The following is a 19,126-nucleotide window of genomic DNA, read 5'->3' as shown; positions in this document are numbered from 1 at the left end:
TGAGGTTGCAGTGAGTGACGCCACTGCACTCTAGCCAGCAGTGACCAAACAAAACAAAACAAAAGAAAAATACAAGGCAACGCTGAACTCTGAAAATACTTACACAGACCTCCAGGCCTAGGGGTTGGGGGAAAAAAGGTGAAGAACAGAAGAATATCTTTATTTTTAATTCTCATCACCCTGGGAAGGAAATAAACTATTTTTTTTTTTTTTTTTTTTTTTGAGACAGAGTCTTGCTTTGTTGCCCGGGCTAGAGTGAGTGCCATGGTGTCAGCCTAGCTCACAGCAACCTCAAACTCCTGGGCTTAAGCGATCCTACCGCCTCAGCCTCCCAAGTAGCTGGGACTACAGGCATGCGCCACCATGCCCGGCTAATTTTTTTCTATATGTGTTTTAGTTGGCCAGATAATTTCTTTCTATTTTTTTTTTTTTTTTTTTTTTTTTTTTTTTAGTAGAGACGGGATCTCGCTCTTGCTCAGGCTGGTCTCGAACTCCTGACCTTGAGCGATCCACTCGCCTTGGCCTCCCAGAGTGCTAGGATTACAGGCGTGAGCCACCACGCCCGGCCGGAAATAAACTCTTCCCAAAGAGTTTGTATACATATAAAAATGTATGTGTGTACATATGTATAAATACAGATATGCTTTGAATCACCTTTTATAAAACTTTCGAAATTTTCTGTATTTGGGGAAGGGGTATTCTCTGAAAAAGTAATAATGCATGTGATAACAATCTTTTAAAACGTACCAAAGGGTAAATAAAGAAATCTCTTTCTTTCTTACCTCAGGACTTTAGTCCCAGAGGCAACCATGGTTATCAGTTTCTTCTGAATCTTTCCAGGGACAGCCTGTGTATACACCAGCGTATTTATACGTGTGTATACACATACACACACATTTTATATATATATTTTTGTGTATGTGGGTTTTTTTCCTTCTCTACACAAACAGGAGCACAGTCTGAGCCTTGATTTCTTTTTAACCTAGCAGTATTTCCTGGAGAAAGAGCTGGGTCATCATGCATAGATCTACCTTATTTTTTTTTTTTTTTTTGAGACAGAGTGTCGCTTTGTCGCCCTGGCTAGAGTGAGTGCCGTGGCGTCAGCCTAGCTCACAGCAACCTCAAACTCCTGGGCTTAAGTGATCCTACTGCCTCAGCCTCCCGAGTAGCTGGGACTACAGGCATGCGCCACCATGCCCGGCTAATTTTTTCTATATATATTTTAGTTGGCCAGATAATTTCTTTCTATTTTTTAGTAGAGACGGGGTCTCGCTCTTGCTCAGGCTGGTCTCGAACTCCCGACCTCGAGCAATCCACCCGCCTCGGCCTCCCAGAGTGCTAGGATTACAGGCGTGAGCCACCGCGCCCGGCCTACCTTATTTTTTAAATAGCTGTTTAACAACAGTATGGTTATACCCCAATTTATTTAACCAGTCTTTTATTAATGGCCATTGATGGAAACTCCCTTTAAAACTACTTACTTTGAATTAAACCTTAATGGCTTTAGAACCAATTACACAGCCTACGCAACATAGTGAGACCCCATCTCTACAAAAAAATTTTTAAAAATTAGCCAGACATGGTGGTGCACACTTGTAGTCCATCTACTTGAGAGGCTGAGGCAGGAGGATGGCTTGAGCCCAGGATTTCAAGGATGCAGTGAGCTGTGATCCAGGTACTATACTCCAGCCTGGGTGACAGAGCAAGACTCTGTCAAAAAAAAAAAAAAAAAAAAAAAAAAACCAGTTACATAAAAAGGGTGCAAGCATCTGGATAGATTCTTTAAGGAATTTTGACTTCTACTTGTTTTTTAAACTATTTTCAGAGTTGTCTTGTGAGGACTGTATTTTAACACCTTGACTGCCACACTAGAAAAAAATTTTTTCCCTAGGACCATGGTGTTTTATTAAAACAAAATGATTCTTTCTAATTTGTTATTTTTTATTGTTTTCTTTGTGTGAGTTATATGCAACACAATCCGTGTTTTTGGAATTAAATTGTCAATGTTAATTGTAACAATAAGAACATCAACAAGTAAGATTTTCATGAACCAACTGCAGGATTTTGCTGCAACCAACTCAAACTGGCCGGAGTTAAATACAGCTCACATGGCAGTTAATGCATTAAATAGCAGCCTCAAGGTACTGATCCTGACTTCATTTTTAATCAGTAGGGTACAATTCTAAGAATCCTAGCAATAAATGTATTCCTGCGGGAAGGAGATGGCAATGGTATTTATAAGGGTGGAGGTTGCTCCTAGAAAATGAAACAGGCCTGTTTTTCAAAACTCCATCATTGAAGCTTGATATTCCTTCCTAACAGAGTCACCCAGAGCCAGTTTTAAACAGTTTCTAGTTTATATTTCAGGGAAGTTGAATATTTTTGCAGTTTCTTTTTTTGAAGCTGTAGAACCCTAGCTTTTGCTAGTTTTAAAGGCTTGGTTGTTAAAACCTTTAAAATTCATGAACCAAAAAACAAAACACTAATTGTGTACATTTCATGTTACAAGATCTTTTCATTTTTTCATTCTTCCTCTTTTCTTTTGGATAACAAATTCCTACTATTGCCATCTCTTTAATATTATAGTGATTTTCTTTATTTTTATTTTGTGGGTATTGATCAAAGACTTTAACTCAAAAAAGTTAATATGCTACATACATGCATGTTATAGGATTTTTTTCCTCAAATCAAGATGATAAAAATCATTAGTTTTTGGTTTTGTTTTTTTTTTTTTTGGGTACCTATTTTATTTTTTATTTTTTATTTTATCTTGTTATGGGGGATACAGAATTGCAGGTTACATATGTTGCTCCTGTACCGCCTTTCCCCCCAAGTCAGAGCTCCAGGCGTGTCTGTTCCCCAGGTCGTGCGCGTTGCACCCATCATGAGGTATATATCCCTCCCTTCCCCACCCCCCCTTCCCGAGTCATCACCTTCAAGTGTTGCCACTCCCCAAACGGTGCGCAATGCACTCATTGTGTAGGCATACCCCCATCCCCTCCCCCACCCCCCACCTTAGTCTGATATCCAATTGGTGTCGTAGTTTTTGGTTTTTTGATTTTTTTTTTGATCTCGTTCTGTTGCCGGGCGAGAGTACAGTGGTGTTAGCCTAGCTCACGGCAACCTCAAACTCCTGGGCTCAAGCAATCCTCCTGCCTCAGCTTCCCAAGTAGCTGGGACTACAGATGCACGCCAACACACCAGACTATTTTTTTCTATTTTTAGTACAGACCAATGTCTCACTCTTGCTCAGGTTGGTCTCGAACTCCTGAGCTCAAGCGATCCTCTCACCTCAGCCTCCGCATCCGGCCAAAATCATTAGTTTTTAAAATTAAAATAAAGTTTATCCTAACTTTTAGGCAGGCAGCCTCTCAAAAGAAGATTAAAAATTAATATGGCCGGGCGTGGTGGCTCACGCCTGTAATCCTAGCACTCTGGGAGGCCGAGGTGGGTGGATCGTTTGAGCTCAGGAGTTCGAGACCAGCCTGAGCAAGAGCGAGACCCCATCTCTACTAAAAATAGAAAAAAATTATATGGACAGCTAAAAATATATATAGAAAAAATTAGCCGGGCATGATGGTGCATGCCTGTAGTCCCAGCTACTCGGGAGGCTGAGACAGGAGGATCGCTTGAGCTCAGGAGTTTGAGGTTGCTGTGAGCTAGGCTGACACCACGGCACTCACTCTAGCCTGGGCAACAGAGTGAGACTCTGTCTCAAAAAAAAAAAAAATTAATATGTATAATTTTCTTTGGAGGGGATGAGTTTCTGCTATTATACTGTAATCAGAACATCAGCATCCACAGGCTTATGCTTTATTGAAACATTGGGTTTTTTGTGTGTGAGGTTTTTTGTTTGTTTGTTTTAAGTCAAAGCAGTTAGTAATGGAGATGACCTACCAGATGATCTGGTTTACCTCCCAGGACAAAGGAGTCACATTTGTTGAACCTGATATTTGTTCAGGTCAGATAAGTTTGCCTCAGACTCTGTGTTATCTCTTGGCTTTTATATTCTGTCACCTGGCTGTGCGCATACTTAAAATAATTGTGCCAGATCCTATGTTTGGAAAGCCTAAAAACATGACATGACTACATGACACTTGCTTCATTAGAGGATGCAAATGGCCACGTGTGCCTATTTCTCAAGTCGTGCCATGTTTCCTGCAAGAATTAGAGAGATGACTTACCCGTTTTAGGGGTAGTTCTCAGGAAAATCATCTGAGTGGGGGATGGAAAAATTACAGAAGTACTGTGTAATTGAGAAGAGGACCCAAAAAGGAGAATAAGAAGGGTTTTTACATTTTTTTCATTGATTTGATTCATAGTTTCACCATGACACTGGAATCTGCAGTTCTGTAAGGTAACTGAAGTAATAAAATGTTTTCTGATAAAACTAACTAAAAATAATTTTCTGGTGAAAGTTATGAACCAATTATATATGTATGTGTATATATAGTTAGCATATTTTAATAATTATTAAAAATATTATTTTAAACTTTTTTGCTAATTTTTCCATGCAACGTTCATCCTTCAAGTCCTTAATAGTTTTTTCCGCTCATTCTGTGATAAATATGAGAGCCGCCAAAGGAAACACATAATCACCAAGTCATAATGAGACAGCATTTGAAAAAGAATTATAACAACATCCTGAGGACGAGCAGGTTCTGTTCACTTTGGGCCAGGAGTAGAAAGAGGAAGAGGAAGATCACAGAAGTTCAGATTTACATGTTGTGACTTGGAAATGAGAAAGAAACTTCTGAAGGTGAGGGTATTGGAGTGGACTTCTTTCTTCAAGTTTGGGTGGAATTACATAGAACATTCTAAGGGGCTTAGAATAAAATCACAGGCAAGAGAAAGAAAAAGATAACTGGATTTGTCAACAACAGAGGCGACTGTTTTGAAAGCATTCCTCAGCTAACTGCTTCTCCTTTCCCTTCTCCCAGCCATCTTTGTCCTTCTCCCTTCCCTTTGCTGGAACTTTTAATTTAGTGGACACTTTGTCCTTCTCCCTTCCCTTTGCTGGAACTTTTAATTTAGTGGACACTCTCCAGGATGTTTTTGTGGTGAACCCAGGCAACTGTTAATGCCTGGCTCAACACTGTGCAGGTTTTTTGTTCCTAAAAACTCTTAGAGGAAATGGATTAAGTATTTTTCAAAAGACAAATCCTTCTAAATTAGAAGGAATTGGTTGTGACCTCTTACTTGAAAGAGAAATTTGATATACTTCCAGTGGAGGATGTACTGTCCATATATAGAAACAAGCATATAGGGTAAAAATGAGTCATTTTTTAAAAGTGATGGCATTGAATAGTCATCACTCCAAATGCATAGGTCTTGGCACGTGGAAATGAAGGAACAGTTACTATCAGTAGGAATTTATTTCTGGTTTTACTTGTGTCTATCTTTGTTCCAGTATACTAGGAACAAACCAATTTTCTAGAAACTGAGCTTCTTCCCGAAGCAAATCTGACTTAGAAAGGATGGCCTGGGCAAGTCGAGCCTGGGCTTTGTTTTGGTTGCTGTTGCAGCTTACTTTCTTTTCACTTCGACTATCAAATTATGAACTAACTAGGCAGGAAGATGTGGAGGAAGCGCTATGTCGTGTTCCTTTAACCCGCAAAGCAGACAGTGTTAGGGTATTATCTTCCTGACAGTGGGAAGGAAATAAAAAGAATAGAAGAGCCCCAGACTATATGATTGGCATCAGTATGGAATCCTTGTTTCATTATCCAAAGTCTAAAATTATCTACGTAGATTCAAAAGCTGCTAACAATTGTGTGGGAAAATAGCTTAATTAACAGTTTTACCTTGGATCCTAAATGCCATCTCTCCTGATTTTGCTGCTAAACCTGTTTTCTTTCCTTTAAAATCAGGCCCCGTTACAAATTTCGGTTTCAGTTCATGTCACCTTCATTCTTCTGCTGATCTGGACTTGAAACCTTGAAGTCTTCCGTGAGTTTTTCCTCCCCACCCCTTTACCCTAAGTCCTGATGATTTTTCTTCCTTTTATATCTGTCCCTTTCCTCTTAATTCCTGATGTAGCCACCCTGCTTCAGGCCACCTGTACCATTGAAATTTAACACCAATTGCCTTCTGACATAATTTTCATTTATTCAGTAAAAAATTCTTGAGGGCCTATTGTGTGTCAGGCTGTATGCTGGGGATGTAGGTGAAAAACACAATGTCCTTGTCCTTTGGAGTTTACATTTTAATGAGGGAAACAGGTGTACCACCAAGTGCAGTCAAGTGAGAAGGTATGGAATTCAGAGGAGACATTAAAGTCTCCCGCTATTTCATGGCAGTATGTTTTGACCCATGTAGTTTTAATATTTAAAGCTTTTTTTTTTTATTGTTCTTAAATGTTAACTTTTGCACTTTGATTCCTTTTCTATCCCTAATGGATATGGCAACAACTGGTTACTATTTTCTTAATAATAGCTCTCCAAATGTTTGACCAAGAAACACCTCTCAGCTCTCTCTTTAGTCAAAATAAACTTAATTTCTTCACAGGTGCTACATCCCTATTACTAATTATCTGAGTCTGTCAATACTTTGGAGTCCAAAACAGTACACAGATGGAATGATTCAAAAAGCCTTTAGAGGAGAGCTTCTCACACCTATCACTGGGATTTTGTTACAACACAGATTCTGATTTAGTAGGTTCAGGTGGGGCCTGAGATTCTGCATTTCCAAGAAGCTTCTAGGAGGTGCTGATGCCACTGAGAAATCGAACATGTGTACTGCTAATAGGGTTTTGGAGGACGTAAAGAGATAAGGAATTAAGATAAAAACAAGTGAAGGGGGCCAGGCAGGGTGGCTCACACTTGTAATCCTAGCACCCTGAAAGGCTGAGGCAGGAGGATCACTTGAGATCAGGAGTTCAAGAACAGCCTGAGCAAGAGTGAGACCTTGTCTCTACCAAAAATAGAAAAAAATAGCTGGGTGTGGTGGCGAATACCTGTAGTCCCAGCTACTTGGGAGGCTGAGACTAGAGGATTGCTTGAGCCCAGGAGTTAGAGGTTGCAGTGAGCTAAGATGCTGCTGCTGCATTCTACCTGGGCAAGACTCTGTCTCAAAGAAAAAAAAAAAACAAAAAAACAGGTGAAGGTATGTTTTCTTCTACCTGTATGGATGGATCCTGTAGTCTGTACATCCTGTTAACTCACATTTAGTCTTGCTAATCTAAAACAACGATTAACTAACTACTCAGCTGGGTTGGCAGTGAATCTTGCCAGTGATCTAACTAGAAAGCCTCCACCCTCCACACCCCCATGTCAGCCTGTGGGGAGTGAGTCTCCTCCATGTCATGGTGAGCTGTGATAAGGTTTGCACCCACCTAATCGAGGCTGTGATATGATTCCCCGAGGCCCCCAGCCACTGAGTAATAGGAAACCCCGTCTTTGGCAGTGGGAGGTGTTCCTTTTGGCATTCTGCCTCCATCCAACTGGTTTGTGTAACAGTTGGGCTTCAGCAATGGCTTCTGAGGCAAGTCTGTATCCTACAATGTGTAATCAGGAACTGGCAGAAAATTTATCTTTAGCTTTTAAGATTCCTGTTAGAAATTTTCAACCTGTAGCTTTGGCAGTTAAGTGACCTGCCCATGACCTGCTCAAAGACCCTGCCAGGGTGGAATGCAACTGTCTCTTTATTTTGCTTGCGTGTTTTTCCCAGTGATTTTCTGTGGGCCTTCTGGCTCCACCTATCTCCTTCTGTTCTGCAGATATTCTTGTATTCTTGTAGACCAACGACAGCAAAGCAGTTGCTACAGGCATTTTGTTCCTGCGTCTTTACAACCAATGTTGGCAGAATTATTTCCGTCACCTCTCTAGGGAACTTTCCTATGGAATTCCCCCCACAGATTGGATTGCAACAATGACTTTTAGATTCCTGAGATCTGTCTCAATAGAAACCGGCAAATCTTGATGATGTCAGTCTGGGGAGGAGAGTTGGTAAATGGCCTGTTTTCAAACTTCAGCCTGTGTCAGATTCACCTGGAAGTCTTGGTAAAATGCAAATTGCTGGGCCCTATACCCCTAGAGTTTCTAATTCAGCAGGTCTGGAGCAGAGCGTAAGCATGTGTAACATCTGCTGTTCCTTCCCTTATCTTGTGATTTGGGTACGTAACAATGATGACTAGAGAGAGGGGTGGGCACATGTTCACAGTAGCACATGCATTGTTGATTATCATCACCATCATTACCTCTCAGTTCTCATAAAAACCTTGTTACTTGGTTTTTGTTGTTGTTTTAAACTCTGAAGCCCAAGGAAGCAGTGACTTTCTGGTGGTGTACCTGTGCAGCCAGTGCCCTTTAGGGTAAGCCAGCCCACTCCATATAAGGCTTCTTGGCTTATACTAGGAGCAGAGACCTGATCTTCTAGGGGAAGGATATATGGAAGAATAGGATGGGAGCAGCTGGGAAACTTGCTTCCCACACATCTTCCTATCATTAAAAAATTTTTTAAACGAATTTGGGTTTTAGGCAGCTGAGACATGGTAAAGGAAGGGGAAGTTTGGCACATCTGGCTCTTCCCATCCCTCTAAATCCTTTAGCCATCCCTTGCTCGCATTACAAGGATAAGATGGTTGGTTTGGGTTTTGTTTTGCTCGTACTCCTTGTTATTAAAGGTGACTAATGTATACTTTCTCTTATAGCAGTTCTGGAACATCCCAGGAGGAACAGAATGATCTTGATCTTGGTCTTGGTGACCTTCCCTCTGATGAGGAGGAAGTCATCAACAGTTCTGATGAAGACGATGTCAGCTCTGAGTCCAGTAAAGGAGAGCCTGACCCATTGGAAGATAAACAGGTACATTTTGGTTGTTTTTACTTTTGTGTTTTTTGGCCTCTCACTATGCTTGGGATGATATTTATCAGCCTGGTAGGCACAAAAACCCTAGTGAGTTTTCTTACAACTTATAATTATAAACATTTTCCATATTTAAATATAATTCCTGCTGTAATGTAGCACCTAACATAGTCTCATGTTTCTAAGCCCGTATCACTTAGAGATTACTCAGTGATTTTTGAGAAATTATTTTCACTAACATCTTCTGGCTTTCTTTTTGGTACTGAAAAGCCCTCTTAGGATTGTTCCTTGTAATGCTACCAATTCTTCTTAGATTTTTTTGAAAGAAAAGAATTATATGCATTTCAGACTCAATCAAATCTTTTTAGGGATAGAGTAACGCTTGCTGTAGTAGTACATTATTGTTTGCTTTGAAATAATTCAGTGTGTATGTGTTTGGGGGAGCACAGCATACATGAAGATTGCCCATGTGTTCATAGTTGTTCAAGATGTGTCACAGGGGCTTGCTTATAGTGTCTTGCTTAGTTTGGGTTGAATGTCTATTTATCTATTTCTTGTTAAATCACATTTATTTTAATTAATATATTAATAAGGGAAAAAAATTAGTATATTAGCAGAGTCCCCAGGATGTGGAATGTTACAGAAGATAGAATTTGAAAAGATCCACACAACATATTGAGCCATGGAGAAAATCCATGTCACCTAACTCCTATACCATAATTTATCACTCCATTATCCTTCCTGTTTAACATATTTTTGCTCTGTTTAAATTCATTTTCAGCCTTAAATGAATGGTACAAATACAGTTGTCTGGATTTAAGTCCCAGCTCCACCAACTACAATCTGAGTAATCTTGGGCTAATTATTTAACCTTTTTTGGACTAAAAAAAGACTAGTACTTACAGAATTGTGAAGATTAAATGATTTGATGTATGGAAGCCTTAGAACACTATCCAGTACACAGTAAGAGCTCACTGATCATTTGTGTATTATTTATTACTGGCAAGACTTCCTTTCTATGCTGTAAGGTATTAAATCATGGTTTCGGGAGTAACCACTAGAAATTAGTTAGGCAGGTGAATCTGTAAAACTCCTAAGGCATATGAATGACTCTGTTCTTCTTAAAGACCCACAGCATTCCTCAGCAGCCTCAGGTTTTACTTTGACTCTCTTTGACTCTTGTGTCTTATTGGCATCTATCTTGCTAAAATTTGAAAGCTCGTTTCCCACATTTCTGCTTCATGAATATAGATTCTACAAATATTTATAGAATGCCCATTATGTCCTAGGTACTACTGGTATTTACTAGAAATAAGGTCCAAGCTTCTGTGGCGCTCACATCCTAATGGGACAAGAGGATCCATAAATGCATAAACAGGAAGAACTTCATAGTGTTATGGGCTATGAAGGAAACAAATCAGAGTGGTGTGCTAGAAACTGAGAAGGCTACTTTGATTTTTTTTTTTTTTTTTTTTTTGCGACAGGGTCTCACTATGTTGCCCAGGCTGGTCTCGAACTCCTGGGCTCAAGACATCCTCCAGCCTCCGCCTCCTGAGTGCTGGGATTACAGGTGCACGCCACTGCTCCTGGCTTAAGGAGGCTACTTTGGATAAAAGCCTCTGAGAAAGTGATATTTAACTATTTTTTTAATGTCCTTTAAATTCCTTTTTTCTCTTTTTTTTCCTTAAATCTTTCATTTGTTGTCGTCTTCTTTTTTTTTTAACCATGTTCCCTATCATACTGAAATTGACAGAGATTTAAATGACTACCAAAGCCTGTGAAGAGTTTGAGGAAGAGCATTCGCATGGCCTTCCTCTCTAAGGGCCATAATGAAATCAACCACTACCCTCTCTGATGGGCAACCCTAAGTTCTTTCATATTCTTTTCTATCATTTTGGTTTAGTTGTTTCTTTTCCTTGAACCTTTTCCAATCTCCCCCCATACTTGAAGTGGTGACCAAAATTGGTTTCCACATCCAACTAGGGATCTCCCTGATACACGGTATAAAGAAGGATTACTCTCTGACCTCGTTGTGTTGTGCCTCTTCCCAACACATCCTGTGATAACACTGCCTGGTTGACTCATTCATTTTGTGGGCAGTGGAGACTCCCAGTGTTCCTTCCTCTATGTTTGTGCCTGCCTTTCCTATCCCTTCCTGTATTTATACTATTGTTTTATGTTCTTGGTTGTGCCACATTGCAATATCCCAGTTAAATCTTTATGTTTTTTTTAAATGGGACTATTTCTTTGGTTAATCAGGGACATTTCACATTTTTTACCTGATGCCAGTAGCACTGATAATTTCCCTCTTTTAGAATTCTCAGCCACTCTAATGAACTTACTCTTTGTCTTGTCATCTGAGACAACAATAGCAATAATCTAACTCTCCCTTTCTAGACAGTTGTTGATTCATCATCTAGCCACAGCTTGGTGAATGCTATTCTCTCCATTTTTCTTTGGCTTAGTTTCCCCATCTTTAAAAAGAGAAGGGAAGGGAGTAGAGTGGACTCTTGTCTTTATTTGCTAAAATTGGTGTGATCATTAAATGATTATACACTGTTTAGAACACTGCCTGATACAAAATGAGTGCTTAATAGATTTTTTAGTTATTATTACTAGTTTTTATGAAAATAAGCAAAATCTTAGACATCTTAAATCAAGCTCTATGTAATCTTACCAATTAATATATTCTTTCAAGTTTTCCTTTTCTTATCTTTAATGAATAAATGTCAAACTTGTTTACATGTAAGGTAGTATTGTGTTTTACTGGAAAATTTTGAAATTTGGCATTCTTTTATTTTTCTTAAAGGAGGGGAGAGGAGGAGAGTCTGAAGGTTGGCATTCTAAGACCTGTGTTTCAGTCCCAGCTCTGCCGCTTACTAGCTATTATATATGACCTTGATCAGATAATTTTTAAAAGTCAGTTACTTTACTTACACCAATCCTATTTCACAGTAGGTTTTAGGTGACTTAAATAAAGTGCAAAAAGTCAAAATATGTATAGTTAAAGAAATCAGGATGTTAATAAATAGTACTGTAATTACTGGCTATCCACCTGCAAAAGAATGAAGTTGGACCTCTTCTTTTCACCAAGAACAAAAATGAACTCAAAATGAATCATAGACTTAAATGTAAGAACTCAAGCAGTAAAACCCTTAGAAGAAAATACAGAGTAATTCTTTGTGTCCTTGAGTTAGGCAAAGGCTTCTTAGATACAACAGCAAAAGCATAAGTGATGAGAGGGAAAAATAGACAAATTGAACTTCATCAAAATTAAAAGCTTTAGTACAGCAAACAATAAGATCAAGAAAGTGAAAAGGCAACTCACAGAATAGGAGAAAATATTAGCAAATCATATCTCTGATCAAGGACTCATATATAGAAAATATAAAAACTCTTACAACTCAATAATAAAAAGATAAATACCGCAGGCCTAAGGATTGAATAGACAAAGGAAGATGTACAAGTGTCCAATAAGCACATGAAAAGATGTTCAACATCATAAGCCATTAGGGAAACACAAAGCAAAACTTTGATGAGGCACCACTTCACACCCACTAGCATGGCCATAATCGAGAAGATAGACAATAACAAGTGTGGGTGAGGATGTGGTGAAAATGTAAAATGGTGCAGCTACTTTGGAAAACAATCTGGCAGTTCCTCAAAAGCTTCAACATAGAGTTACCATATAACCCAGCAATTCTACTCTTATTCTTAGATATCTGCTCAGGAGAAATGAAAACATATGTCCATGTAAAAACTTGGAACGTTCATAGCATTATTCATAATAGTCAATTAAGTAGAAAGAACCCAAATGCTCATCAACTGATGAGTAAAGTAAATATGGTATATCCATACAGTGGAATATTATTCAGACATATAAAAAGGATTGGGAAGTGACTGATAATGGGCATGGAGTTTCTTTTTCGGATGATGAAAATGTTCTAAAGTTACAACCCTGAATATATTAAGAACCCTTGAATTGTATACTTTAAAAGGGTTATAATATATTTTATGGTATGTGACTATCTCAGTAAAGCTGTTAAAGAGTAAAAGAAATCCTGCTGAAGAAAAAACAATAGTGCTAAATGGAAGATTAGTACAAAGTAATGTATATCATATAGCCCTATACTTCTACGAAGGATGAGCCAAAAATTTTGGCTTTCTAGCAACTCAAGTAAAGAAGGTGATATCAGTGTCCAAAAGAAAAAAAAATAAGTTCTTTGGAGTAGAAGCATAGGAAGAGAAGTTTCTTTATGACTGCTTTGATACTTAGTTTCAATTTGGAAAATGGGATAATATTATTCTCTGAGTTGTTTTGAGGCTCTAACAGGATAATAGATGCAAAAGCATTTGGAAAGTCAAGAAAGTTTATGCACATTAAGCAAATGTAATTCTATGATTGTGTTTGTGATAGGTTGTATTAGTTTCCTAGGGCTGCTGTTATAAATTATCACAGACTGGGTGGCTTAAAACAACAGATATTTATTGTCTCATGTTTCTGGAGGCTAGAAGTCCGAAACCAAGATGTCAGTAGGGCCATGCTCTCTCTAAGACCTGTAGGGGAGACTCTTTCCTTGCCGCTTCTGAGCTTCTTGTGGTTTGCTGACAATTCCTGGGGTTCCTTGGCTTGTAGTTGCAGCACTTCATTCTCTGCCTGCATATCACATGGCGTCCCCCACTCGTGTGTCTGTGTGTTTGTGTCTCTTCTTGTCAGGATACCATTCATATTGGATTGGGGGCACAGCCTATTTAGAATGACTTCATTTTAACTTATCTATGAGGACCCTGTTTCCAGATAAGATTCTATTCTAAAGTCCTGGGGGTTAGGACCTTTTGCAGGGGAAACAATTCACAAGTGCTATACTCCATGGACATATAATAGGCATGTCACTGATGCGTGTCTAGATGCCAATTACATTTTCTCATGAAAGTGCCAGATTCAGTAAGAGGAGAAAGGAATGGGTATGTACCACTATGCCCTTGTCTGTGAAGGAAAAGCAAACAGGAATTCAAAAAGTTACTCCTGTAAAGGTAAAAATGACACCATGAAAGGAAAGAAAATTAACTCCTGTGTACCTGTGCTTATCCATGTGCTCTGGGTACATGTTATTACACTTGATCATTGGAAATATTCTATGACATAGATCTGACATATGTACTGTTTTTGTTTCATGTGCAGAAAAGGAGTTTTATATACATATACAGGTTAAATAACTTCCTCGGAATCACCTGAGTTGGGGTTTTAACCCAAATCCTCCTTTACTAATGACTTGGTACAACCACAGAAGCTGAATAATGTCCACAGAACATGTTAGGGTATACTAACTAGCCATGTTAATCTCTACTGTTTCCTTTTCCAAGTTTTTAGTATTACATTTTTTGGTCTTTCTTTCAGTGCTTAAAAGCTTGTTTTTTTAAAAAAGTGAGGTGTATTCATTCTGCTGCTTTGTGGTTAGAATATTCATCCACTTCACCTTCCCTATATATTGACTTTCCTGTCTTTTTTCAAATCATCTCTGTAAAATTGCCCATATGCTATAGATTCTCATGAAGAAAAGGATGAAAGTCTAAGAAAGCATTGTTCTTTAGAGATTTATCATGGTGTCACCTCATCTTTGGAATAATTTAATGATAGATGTTTCTCAGACAAGTCTGGATATTATTAATAACATTTTTTGTTTTTTATTAGAACTCTTGAGTAGAAGAGGCCTTTTAATAATTCTATTAAAAAGTAACTGATAAATTTTACTGAACATTACTTGTAATGAACAAATATGAAAAGAGGAGAACACAGTTAAGAATTTACATAGCTGGACTGTTATAAAGAGATTGGAACATAAAACTGGATTTCAGATCAAAGATTCTATTTTGGAATTTGTTTGACTTATTTTATGACCTTGACAAAGTAATTTCATTTGTTTGTGGCTCATGTTTCAACTTCCACAGCAGTGTACTTTTGGGAGATGCCGTTATTTAACAGGCATTCTGCTTAAAATGCAATGTAATTTAAGTGAGGATTTTCATTAACTGAAAAGTTGAGATGCCAAATATGGACTGTCTTGAGGCTTTAGAGTGGGGTGTGTTTTTCCATCATTGTTTGACTTGGGTCAGAATCAGTCATTGTTGTTACAAATTGAAGATAATAATAGAGCTTTTAATTTTGTTTTTTTAGTTATCTTTAACTTCTGTCTACTTTGAAAAAGATTATAATCCATTAACTTATTTTTTAATAGCTTTCCTAGTTTAAAAGGTAAAATATACAGTAGAATACATTGACTCCTAGAATTTTAGCATTGGAAAAGACCTTAATCATCTAGTCCAACCCCCCCTTACTCTTCTATGTGATGAAAGCTTTTGGTTCATTTGAGTTTGTATTGTCATGGTATGCAACACATATTCAAAAGCAATGTGCTCTGGGTCTGAGGAGATGGCAGCCACCCTTGTATACATTTACTTATTCGTGAATATTAATTGTACAGTGGGCCAGGCACCGTACTATGTGCAGAAGGATACAGACTGAATAAGATCATAGACTAGAGGGAATTCAGATATTTCAGCAAGTAAACACAATCCACTGGGTTAAGTCTTATAAATGCTCCATGAACAAAAGTGTAATCTTATCCTCTGGAAGTGGCAGGGAGAGAATATCAAGACAGCCTTCATTAAAGAGAAAACCTTTGAGTGTCATCTTAGAGGATGGTTAGAATATGAGAGGCAGAAATCCTTGGGGAGACGGGTAGGTGACCAGAAAGGAAGTAAAGGCAGGAGGAAGAAGGAAGGACACATAAGTGCAGAGCACGCTTGGAGAGTTGCAAGGAGGTCTGAGTTTGGCTGGAGTAGAGAGTACACAGTCTGAAGGAGTAGGAAAGGCACTAGTGACGATGAATGGACACATTGTGGAGTAAAAGTGCCTTAGGTACTTGGTAAAGAAATATTCAGAAGGACAGATTGACAGGACTTGACTCAGTTGCCATGATAAAATGTGGGTGTGAGGCCAAGAAAGTGGAGTCCAGATTGTAGGCATTGATGAGTTAGTATCTACAATAGCTAATATGCAAGTACTTAATGGATTATTTAAAGAGTGATTTGAAAATCATCAGATGCTTTATTCTTTGCGAAGGCCTTCCTGATTTACACTCCTCGGTCTGATTATGATCTTTTTCTCCCTTAAGATGTCAGCATGTTTCATAGTTGCCCATGTATTTGTATATTTGGTTTTCCCCTTATTCACTTCTTGATGATTGTGAGCTAGTTCTTATTTATCTTTAATTCTTTCTTCTAACATCCACTTTTATGCTCCATTTTAGACCTACAGAATCAGATCTTTTATTATTTATTTGTTTGTTTATTTATTTATTTATTTATTTAATTTTTGTGACAGTGTCTTGCTCTGTCTCCCAAGTTAGTGTATAGTGGCAGCATCGTAGCTCACCGCAACCTTAAACTTCTGAGCTCAAGCGATCCTCGTGCCTTGCCTCCCAAGTAGCTGGGATTACAGGCACACACCACCACACCCAGCTAATTTTTCTTTCTTTCTTTTTTTTTTTGGTTAGAGAAGGGATCTTGCTCTGGCTGCTCTGGAACTCCTGGTCTCAAGCAATCCTCCTGTCTTGGCCTCCCAAAGCATTAGGATTACAGGCAGTGAGCTACCACACCCAGCCCAGAATTGGAATTTCTAAGACAGTACTGGAATCTGAAATTTAAGATCTGCTTGGTGATTCTAATGATCAGTAATGTTTTCAAACTTAGCTGTAGAGCGATGAATCAGCTGGCAGTGGAGCTGTTTCCTCTTATTAACTTCAGATTTTAAAATGATGGAGTGAAGATGGTACTGACTCCTCCCTCTTGGTAATGATAACAAGGAGGAGACGAAATAAATTTTCTGTCCTCATTGGTATTAAGAGACAGCAGAAAGTCTTGTCAACCTAAAAGAAAAAAAAAAAGAAAAAAATGAGGCAAACTTAATGCAAGTATTAATAGTTTATTTGGGCCAAGTTTGAGGGCTGCAACCCCAGAGCATAGATTCAAGTTGCCCTGAATGTAGGTTCTGATTCGCATCAGTTACAAATGGATTTTTAAAGGAAAAGGTGTTTCTTAGTTGTTTACTAATAATTTACATTAACATAAGCTGTTGATTGGCTATACATTCTTTGTGTTACAAATTCCAGAAACTTGAAGATAATGGGTGAGGCTGGAGTCAGGAACAAATTTCTTTAAACAATTGCTCCTGGGTATGGGGGGCACTTAGGGGACATGACTGAAGTCCAAGCTCTTGTCTCTCTGGGTCTGATAAATTTTGCATACCTCACATAGCTCAGACTGCTCTGAGCTTTTGTTTTCTTTTCTTACCCCAATCACAGTGTGTAAGTAAGGGCTACCATGCTCACCAACTATATATAAAGATTCCAGTTTCTCCACATCCTTATTAACACCTACTTTCTGATTTTTTCTGATAGCCATTCTATGGGTATAAAGTTTTATTTCATTGTGGTTTTAATTTGCATTTCCCTAATAACTAATGACGTTGAACAACTTTTTATATACTTATTGGCCATCCTTTTATCTTATTTGGTGAAATGGCTATTCACATCTTTTTCTCATTTTTAACTGAGTTGTTTGAGTTGTATTGACTTATCAGAGTTCATTATGTATTCTGGCCACTAATCCTTTCTCAGGTGATGTGCAAATATTTTCTCTGGTCTATGGCTTATCTTTTTCTCTTCTTGATGGTGTCTTTTGAAGTGTAAAAGTTTTAATTTATGAAGTTCATTTTATCAATTTTTTTCTTTTATAGATTGTGCTTTTGGTATTGTATCTAAGAACCTTTTGCCTAACAAAAAGTCACAAAGGTTTTCTTCTATGTTTTCTTACAGAAGTTTTATAGTTTTAGCATTTTTAGTTAATTTTTGTATATAGTTTCAAGCAGAATATAAACTCATCTTTTTGCTTGTGGTTGTCTAGTTGTTCCAGCAACTTTCAACCATTAGTTGAAGAAAACTAACCTTGGCCCTGTTAGGTTTTAGTCTGAAAATGTTTGTTCTTAGTGCACTCATGGTCAAAGAATGACCAGACACACCAAAGTAAGGCAAGCACGAAAATGAGGTTTATTGAGGAGAGAAAGATAGAATTATGGGGCAAGAGCAAGACACAGGTTTACAGAGCATGGTGCATACGCCACAGATGACGACTGGGCCCATTGTCGCAGCAAAAGGAGAGTGGAAGGAAGGGCGCAAAAAAGGGACTTGGTTATGGTCTGCATTTTGTTTTATAGTGCCCAGATTGAGACCTCCCTCGTGGTTCAGAGGTCACCATGGAACCACTTTGACTGGGCAGTTGGGAGCTGCATGACCTGAGTCTTACTGTGCATGCAGATCTCCCATGAGCCTCTCTGAAAGCCCATGTGCGGGGAGGGTGAATTGCAGCACATCCACTTTCATCCTTAGGAGACCCGGAATCCATCGCTATCTACCTAACAGCCCCGTTAAATGACCTTGGCAATATTATCAAAATGCCACTAACCATTAATGTGAGGGTTTACTTCTGACTCTCAGTTCTTTCCCACTGATCTACATGTCTTTCTTTATGCCATTACCCACCATTTTTTCCCCAAAGGTAATAATCTGAGTTTTAGAAAGGAAACGCATCCTTCATGTTCACCAGCCCCAGAGCTACCTCTGTGAATCACTGCCACCCTCTGTCTTAATGACTTGCCACACCATACTTGAGATTTGAGAGATTGTTTAAATGTGAGGATTTTAAAGTTGAAAGTTCAGCACTCTTATTTTACAGAAAAAGAATGTGTGACCCTCCATATTATTCTTCTAAATGAAAGTATAGTTCCGTCACCTGTTGTAACGGAAGCATGATATCTGACTAGGGATAGCGTATATGTATAATTATGGAGCAGCCCACACTATACAGTTCTCTCTATAACACAGGCCCTGGCAGAGCAAGGTCCTCAGAAGAAAAACAAAAAGGTACAGAGTAGAAACTTAGCAAAAGGATGGCTAGATGCCAAAAATAAATTATACCTACTTGAAATTTCTATATAGAGCTTACACATTTTAGCTGGCTCTACTAAACAAATGCTTCCACATCTATGGTGTGCTTATGTTTCTTTAAAGCTCTTGCTGAGATTCCTCTCCTGACATTTAAGGGCCCTCACATTATTTGAAAATGGAGAGTGCAGAGTCAAGACTTCAGTTCTCTTAATAGTTTAAGTTTGTTTTTCATTTTTAATGCATTTCTAATTTTAAGTATATATACTGTATTTTATAAACATTAAACTTTCCAGCTACAGATGATACAGAGAAACCTAT

The 19,126-nt window shown here is 38.4% G+C and overlaps 1 protein-coding gene across 1 annotated transcript in view; it reads left to right on the top strand.

The window, feature by feature from the left end:
• The window catches only part of FGD6 (FYVE, RhoGEF and PH domain containing 6), a 106,664-nt gene that overhangs the window by 31,706 nt on the left and 55,832 nt on the right, over positions 1 to 19,126 (top strand). The window contains exon 3 of the mRNA XM_069490642.1: positions 8,654 to 8,804. Within this exon, the coding sequence (XP_069346743.1) occupies positions 8,654 to 8,804 (151 nt within the window). The remainder of the gene's footprint in view (positions 1 to 8,653; positions 8,805 to 19,126) is intronic.

The sequence above is a fragment of the Eulemur rufifrons genome, chromosome 16, assembly GCF_041146395.1.
Source record: "Eulemur rufifrons isolate Redbay chromosome 16, OSU_ERuf_1, whole genome shotgun sequence".
Lineage (NCBI taxonomy): Eukaryota > Metazoa > Chordata > Mammalia > Primates > Lemuridae > Eulemur > Eulemur rufifrons.
The sequence above is the reverse complement of the archived record's forward strand: the minus strand, read 5'-3'. Positions and strand labels throughout refer to the sequence as shown.